Genomic DNA, 8,559 nt, shown 5'->3' on the forward strand with positions numbered 1-8,559 from the left:
TTATGATCTTTATCTCCAAATTTTGATATGTACTAAATTATGTTTCTTACACTTTTAAGGTAGTTAAAAAATTTTCTAAACATTGAGATTGTTTGATTTAAGGATTTTATCCAATATTACTAACAAAAGTCTGACGTGGATAAAAGTTTAAAGGATATGAATTGGTATATGTCAAAGTTTGGAAGTATAACTTGTTAGATATCAAAGTTATGGCAGCATTATTTAATACATGAACAATCAGCACATTAATAAAATTAAATGAAATTAGATAAAAAAAAAACTTTAAATTATGTAAATAAAGATTTTCTTAAAAATATTTTAAAATAGAAGAGATAGTACTCTATTTTAAACTGCTTCTTTACTTTAAAATTTTTTAAAAATTTATTATTTATATTTGATATTTATAAAATATTTTTCATTAAATTAATTATTTTTTAAAATGTGTAGATATGTGAAAATATTTATATAATATATTTAAAATAAGTACAATATATTAGAAAATTAAAAAAGAAAAAGTTGATATCTCTTGAGCTAGCGAATCTTTAGGTCAGGGACTTTTTGGGTGATAAGGAGGGCTAGGCCCGTGCTTAGGGCCGACCCGTTCCATTTAAAATTGAACATAATTTTTTATAATTTTTGAAGATACTGCATGTTTTTTTTTAAATAAAGGGTCCAATAATTTTTTTTTTTTCATAAGGCCCACCCAATCTCAAAATTGGCCTTAAATCTCGGCCTCTATTTCTTTGACTAATCGTTTATGGGTGCCTCCTTCTGTGGAGCTTGGTGATTTTTGTAGTATGGGTATTATGATTCGTGATAGTTTTGGTGTAGTCATCAGTTTGGCTATTTGGCATTCAATGAAGGTAATGCTAGGTTTCAATATCGTCTTCTTGATTTAGACAAGGTTCAATTTGAGTCAGATTGTGTGAATGTGGTTTATAAGATTAATAATTATATTTCGTTGGATACATCTTTAAGCTTAATCTTGCTCTTTTTAATGTAGCTAGTCTTGCTTATTGTTCTAAATCTGTTAATGTTGCTGTTTATACTCTTGCTAAATTTGTTTTGTCTATTGCCACTAATAAGGTGTGGAGGTCTTGATATCTAATTTGTATTTAAGACAATGTACGTCTGAGAGGTCATTTGATTAATAATATGATCTTGTATTTTTTTCTCATTTTGGAGCTCTTCTGCTCTTTAGGGAGATGTTTCGAGATTTCTTATTTAAAAAAATAAAATTTTAGAAATATATTTTGAAAATAGTATAAAGGTGAAAAATACTTTTAGAGTACTATATTGTTGGAAATATTGAAAGCATAATCTTAAATATAAAAATAACAATCTCATAAATAGTACAATTACTTTAAAAAATAAATGATTATAAACTCTATTTAAACTATAGTTTCGAACAAATTCAAACCATTCTTATTGGTTTAATTTATAAAATATGAAAATTCCGACCAAATCAATTTGTGAACACCCCTAATTTTATATGCCAACATATTATTATTATTTCTTTTATTTTTTTAATTGTGCAATTTTGATTAAATAATACAATAAATTGTATTTGTTTGGGTTGTTGAGATTTTTTCAAGGGCAATAAATATACAAAAAGAAAATCTTTATTTATATATGCATATGGCAAAAAGAATTATGAGAAGATATTGTAAAAATCTAAACAAGAATATTACATAAATATATATATCTTCAATCATGTCCTAATCAAGTTTCTCTTCACTATTAGAAGCTCACACTACAAAATAGTCTCAAATATTAACATTAAAAATAATTATAACAATAATAAATAAATCAATAAATAAATAAAATCTAAGAATTTCAACCACTAAAACTTAACTGAACAATAATATGTGATCATATTTTCACATGAACAATGAGACAAAATAATCATAGATGTAAACAACATGCTCACACAAAAATGAACAATTAAGTCTTTTATCTTTTTAGCTCAAAAAAATTGTCAAACCTTTTCTAATTCTACTCTCTTCTTTGCACCATCAAACTTTGGAAAGTTGTTGTATAGTCATTAGTCACAAGTGTTATGATTTGAGTGAAAATGATCCTAATGATTGAAGTCGTTGTCATCGTCGTCGATCTTCGTGGCAGCAACGCAGCTATCATCATCATCATCATCGCGGATTTGACTGTACAATAGGGTGCGTTGGACTTCGAAAGACCGGTGTCTCTCCCGGCGTAGCGTTTCCCATGTCTTTGGTTTTGTGTAGAAGAAAAGTACCAGATAGAATTGTCACAAAACCACACAATTGAGTTACTATTTGTGATCCATTTTGTGAATCCCAATCCTGCATTTTGCAAAAAAACAAAAGTGATATATAATTGTATAATGAAACAAAATGTGTCATCTGTGCAATGATGTAAAAGAATTAAAAAATCTAAGGGCGTGTTTGGTTGGGGGTAATTAAATGGAATGGAAAAGAATCAAATTTCATTCTATTCTTTTATTTAGTTGCATTTTAAAGCATAAAACATTATTATTGGACATGAGTAGTTTCTAGCACCTTCTGGACACACCTCTCTGTGATTGGTTAGTGATACTCTTATTATATTATGGGACCTGATAATTAATTACACCCATGGCAATATGACACCAAAGAGGGTATTAGAAACCACTGGTATAACCTGTTGGTTGATCGGATTGTAAAAATATTGTATTTTCTGGTACATCATTACGAATTGGATTAGTCTAAGTATCCTTAATTTTCTTATTTCTTGAACTTGGTCATCCTAGGTTCAAATGGCTATTCCATTTCAAAATGAGTAGAAAGGTTTTATCTAATTTTTATATACTTATTAAATTTTATTCATTCTTATTTATGTTCTCATTCTTATTCCTATTTTTTATGTTTTTATTCCTTCTAATCAAACAATTTAGTGTAAAACCCATGATAGCTTCTAAAGTTGAAGAAAAAGTAGAGCAAGGTTTAATATTACTAGAATTTACCTTTTGTTTCTCTAATCTTGAGTTCTTAATCATAGCAACATGAAGGAAAACTCCAATCTAAAATAGCTTTTATCAATACTAAATTTGTATTATAAGAATCCATTTCATGTTGAATCAAATACAAGCTTAAATACCATATTTTGCTACTTTATGGCTAAATTGGATTAGACAACATTGTGAGCCATGTCTATTTATTTTATATTAAGATTCGCGCTTAACCCTACAATATTCGGGGACCAGAAAACTATAACAATTGCTATGTAGGTACCCTCGAGCCTCAAACTTTGTGAGAGTAAACCACATTGCATGAACAAATCTATTTATACATTATGTACCAGATTTTCATGTCATTGTGGTATTGATATCATAAATTTCTAAGAAAACGACTCGAGAAAGTTGCGAAAAAGTTAGTTAAAAATCACCTTAAACATGATCATGCTCGCGAGGATGGTGAACGACGTAAACATAACATAGTAGACCGGAGATATAACTGCTGTGTTAAAGGTGTCCAAGGCCTACAAAAGATTCATCCAAGTAAAACAGATTAAACATTCTAATAGCACTACGATACGAGAAGATCCACGGTCGGTCGAGCCTAAACAACCGAAACAAAATCGCCTTAGAAGACATAGGTTAGGTAAGTTAAGTACCTTATTTAAGTAGTTTATCTGCATTAGACAACAGCCTATAACAACCACTGTAAAAAACCATGTTTCAAAGTAAATGAACTGGTTTGATCCTTCAAATGTCAACTTCAAAGCAATTCCCAATGCTTTCACACTCATTACCTACAAAAGAATGACTTAACACATAAGGGACAACTGCAGCAGAATATCGAAAATGAATGGCGAATTTCTCTCTAACTCTATGCAAAGGAAAAAAATATATAATAGAGAGGACATCAAACCGTGAGAGAGCCCATGAGAGAGCAAATTCCAACGTACACCACCATATGGGTTTTACCATAATGTGGAACATATTGGAAAATAAGCACAGCAACCACAATCAGAACTATACAAGCGTACACAAGGAAACCTGTTAATAACAAAGAAAAACATACAAGAACATTAGAAACATTGTTTTCATGTAATGAGCATTGGCCGAAACTCGAATTTCAAGACCTGGAAATAGCTATAAAACAAGATAAGCATTATTTTAGACTCAATGTTTAACAAAAGTTACCGATTAGATTCTCTGTTTTGCTAAAAAAAACATGTAAGATCAATTGACACATAGCTTTCATGTAATGAATGAGCATTGGCCTAAACTCGAATCTCAAAATCTGGAAATAACCTTATATAAAACAGGGTAAGTATTATTTTGGACCATATGTTTAACAAAAATTATAGGACTCTCTGTTTTTCTAAAGAAAAACATACAAGATCATTAGAAACATAGCGTTCATGTAATGAGCATTGGCCTAAACTCGAATCTCAAGACTTGGAAACAGCCTCATATAAAACAGGGTGAGTATCATTTTGGACCCTACGTTTAATAAAAGTTACCGATCAAACCCTTTATTTTATTAAATGATCATGTATTTTTCAAAATGAAACATAACAGTAACCTGAATTGAAAATGGAACATAACAATACTCTAAGCTAGAGGAGTTATTTTTGTGCAGTTCTTTGTGCTAGATACTATCTGCAAGTTAGTTATATTATAACAGAAGATTATTATGTACTATTTTAAAAAATACAGGATTCAATTCGTTATTTATCAAAACAGAGGGTATGATCGGTAACTTCTACAAAGATTTATTGTTCGAAAAGAATATGAATTCAGTCACTTTTGAGAAATCTTAACCAATCAATAAACCAAAAGCTAGTTTCAACTTTGTAAAAAGAAAGATGATCATTCAAGTTATAAGATCAAAAGAAGAACATGAACAAGAAAAATACCCGGCTCAGTAGCAAGATGCCAGACTTGCTTTACTGAAGTAATTAATCTCTCCTGTGGAGCATGCAAAACAATACTTACAGAGCCTACCATGCAGAGAACACAACCAAGAACACCAAAGATATGCAATTTTTCTGCCAAAATGAAATGAGCAAGCACTGCACTGCATAATAAAAACTTTACATAATTACTCAAATGAATAACCAGTGCCATAGCAATACAGATACTTTAAACCGAAACGAATATACTTGTATAAAACTAGGCATACAGAACGCGTAAGAAACTAATCGTTTCTTTTGGATTAGAGAGTGTCATACCGAAATATTGCATACCTGAAAATGATACTCAAAGCTCCCAAGGGTGTTACAAGAATTGCTGGAGCATATGCATAAGCAGCAAAATTGGCTACCTCTCCAACAATCACTATTAAGAAGAGTAACTTAAAATTAAAACAGAACTAGTAAAAGATTAGATTTGGAATGACAATGGGCAAATTAAAAAATTATACTATTAAAGAAGACCCTACAGTTACATTTCCCTGAATTTAAACTTCTGTGGTTCTAACTTCTAAGAAGCATGATGAAAAGTTATCTAAAATGTTATGTATGAAGATACATTGCTTATTCCCTCTATGCCCATTTGAACTTTTATGTCATTACTTATTGTTTCCAATTCCATCAATGCCTAATTTTTCTGAAGTTTAATATTAGCACCAAAGCTTGGTTGAGTAGAAAAAGGAGTGTATGAAGTATAAGCCATATTTAGGATTTAAAACTAGTTTCTTTATGTAGATGATACTTAAAAGGGCTATTTAGACTCCCCTAAGAATCACCCTCATCAAATCAACAAGAATAACAAGAGAAGAACCTTAGAGATAAGCATTGCATCCCCGAAAATAATCCAATTAAAAGACATTTCCGCTAAACCATGTTTTTGCTCAGCATTTGTTTTATATCATAGTAAACCATAATTTTGTAAGCTTTAGAATCTTGTATTGTATTTATTTATGATGATGATGATGATGATCAAGGGAAAATGTACTTAAATTATAGCTTGAAAAGCTAGACATAAAACAACCATTTCGATTACATGGTGAGTAAGATAGGATTGCATTATATTGTATTAGGAAAGAAAAATGAAGACAAAGATGCTAGGATGAAATCGTCCCAAAATTTTCAATGACTAAATTTATATGGTTGGATTAATATTTCTAATATGCTCTGTAATTACATGATCAAAGAAAGTAAAATACCTACAAAGTTTACCAAAATAAATAAACAAACAGTTAGCAAAACTTACTAGTTATCATCCCAGCCCACCATAAAGGCTCATGTAAGTAAGAAAATCCTCCTGCCCCTGAATACATAAAGAGTCACAAAAATCACTTATACAAAACAAAAAGAGCCCATGTGCAAATACCAAAAGTACTTCTAACTCCAACCAAAGCTGGCCACCTATGCATTTATATAAATATATATATATATATATATATATATCAAACAAGACTAAAAGTAAGAAGAACATGATCATATACCATTTATCATAATTAGTATTAAAATAAGAGCATTGTGTCTATCACAACCTAGAGGTGGTGGCCCCCTAGGATTGACTAGCAATAATCTTTAAAAGTTATTATTATGGGACCCGATACTTAATTATACCAATAGCGATATGACACCGAGGAAGATGCTAAGAACTAGTGATGTCTAACATTTCTCTTAAAATAAATGCTGAGAGGATGCCTAGCACTACTATGTTACCTAGTACTATCATGAAGTATCATGTCATACAATTCATTATCGGTCCTACCTATTTTATTTTAATAATGATTAGCAATGCTCTTATAGAAAACCGCTAAACATTCACAATTCTGAAAAAGCCACCTAATAGCAATGTTCTTATGATTATTATTATGATGATGATGATAATTCTCAATTTGGAGTTGACAAATGAATTTAAAATCAATCAAATTAAAACAAAAACAAAATGGAAATCAATATAACCTGCTCTAACTCCAGTATTCCCAGCTTTAATAAGACCTTTCTTCTTGATTATAAAGCTAGACCCGATAAAAATGCTTGATGAAACAGCCAAAACAAGTCCATGAATGTTATCAGATGACATCCCCATAGGATTGATTACACACCAAAAACAATTATATATATAAATATATTATATAAACTCTTGCAGGGCCAAGATATACGGATAATCCAAATTCAAATTCCTGCAATATATAAAATCCGATCCAAACAAACCCCATTAACAAAAAATGAAAAATCACATATACATATTTATATATACAATACAAACACACATTTATATATATATTATATATAAAAACATACGTTAATCTTGGCGCACTGCAACAATGGGTGATGGGTTTAGAAACCCAACTCCATAACCATATGTAGAGAAAAAAAAGGTGTGAAATTTGAGGAGAAATGGTTAATGGGTTTCAGGGTTTTGGTTCATATATGTTGAAGAAGATGAAAGCTCTGACCTTTGAAGAAGCAGAGGAATGTAGAGAGAGAAAGAGGAGAGAGAAAGTGAGAGAGAATGATGAAGAGTCCGTTATATGAGAGAGAGAGAGTCTGAGAATTGAGAAAATATAAAATTAAATTAAAATTAAAATCAAAATTAAAATTAAAAAATTAAATTAAATTAAAAAAAAATATGTGGCCTCCGAATCCCGCGTTTAGTTTAAATGCCTCGTGTGATTTTTTTTTTTGTTTTTTCTCTTTGACTCCTTGTATTTTTATATATTTACAATATTTACCTACTTTTAATTATTTTTTTTTAATTAATTAGGATATTTGGCTCTAGATTTTGACATGTACTAAATTATATCTTTGAATTTTTGTCTAATTTTACTCAATTTTGTTAATATGACGATTGTCTATGTATTAAGTTGTGCCCCCGAATTTTGATATTTATAAAATCATATTCTCTGAACTTTAATATATATCAAATTATGCATCTTGAATTTTCATTCTTGTTAGAGACTTTTTAGTAAAGTTGAACAAAAGTCTTTAAATTTAACAATTTTGATAGTCCGATGAGAATTTTTAACGATTTGAAAAGTTTAAGAGACATAATTTAGTATATGTCAAAGTTCAGGGGTAAAATCTAAATTAGTCTATTATTTTCTTCTTTTTGAATAATTAACTTAATTTTTTTTTTATCTTTTTTTTTTCATCTCATTGTTTCCTCTTAATTGAGAATTGTATTATTTTGTCCCTCCTTGTAGAGAGTGTTTTGTCCCTCCTTGTAGAGTGATTTTGTTTTGTGTGTCGAAGTGTTGATTACTGGTTCCAAAGTTTTGCTATGGCCTCCTCTAGCAAAGAAGATCATGCTTTGACCAAAAGATGGGCTGATATATGTCTAGAAGATGAGGAAGAACATGAAGTCTCCCTGGCCGACGATTGCGACGAGGAAGAAGAACTGAATTTTGATGACAGATGGTGCCTAGTGGGTCGAATGCTGTCTGGAAAAGTCTCTGATTTCCAGATATTCCAAAATATTATTGCTGATTTATGGAAGCCTGGAAGAGGTATTTTCATTAAGATTCTGGATCAAAACAGGTTTCTTTTTCAGTTCTATCATGAGATAGATATCAAAAGGGTGATTGATGGCAGCCCTTGGACGTATGATCGCAAACAACTCCTCATTGAAAGGCTTGA

General features: G+C 30.2%; 1 protein-coding gene across 1 annotated transcript; it reads right to left on the minus strand.

Annotated features, from left to right (window-relative positions):
• Positions 1 to 1,817: 1,817 nt before the first annotated feature.
• Positions 1,818 to 7,512, minus strand: LOC115722431 (probable magnesium transporter NIPA2). Its single transcript, XM_030651636.2, has 9 exons — positions 7,225 to 7,512; positions 6,883 to 7,103; positions 6,179 to 6,235; positions 5,212 to 5,302; positions 4,882 to 5,042; positions 3,888 to 4,015; positions 3,631 to 3,768; positions 3,403 to 3,495; positions 1,818 to 2,321 (listed from the first exon to the last, which is right to left on the minus strand). Exons 2-9 carry the CDS (start codon positions 7,007 to 7,009, stop codon positions 2,148 to 2,150), a joined length of 969 nt encoding a protein of 322 aa, XP_030507496.1. The 5' UTR covers positions 7,010 to 7,103; positions 7,225 to 7,512; the 3' UTR covers positions 1,818 to 2,147.
• Between the last annotated feature and the right edge of the window lie 1,047 nt (positions 7,513 to 8,559).

The sequence above is a fragment of the Cannabis sativa genome, chromosome 9 (assembly GCF_029168945.1).
Source record: "Cannabis sativa cultivar Pink pepper isolate KNU-18-1 chromosome 9, ASM2916894v1, whole genome shotgun sequence".
NCBI classification, from domain to species: domain Eukaryota; kingdom Viridiplantae; phylum Streptophyta; class Magnoliopsida; order Rosales; family Cannabaceae; genus Cannabis; species Cannabis sativa.

What these genes read in the sequence shown, in the direction of transcription:
- LOC115722431 (XM_030651636.2), bottom strand. Translation starts at nt 7,009, where the DNA reads ATGGGGATGTCATCTGATAACATTCATGGACTTGTTTTGGCTGTTTCA. An exon ending in GTGGGCTGGGATGATAACTA is followed by an intron (nt 5,303 to 6,178) that starts GTAAGTTTTGCT and finishes TCTTCTTAATAG; the next exon opens with TGATTGTTGGAGAGGTAGCC. An exon ending in CGAGCATGATCATGTTTAAG is followed by an intron (nt 2,322 to 3,402) that starts GTGATTTTTAAC and finishes TGCAAAATGCAG; the next exon opens with GATTGGGATTCACAAAATGG.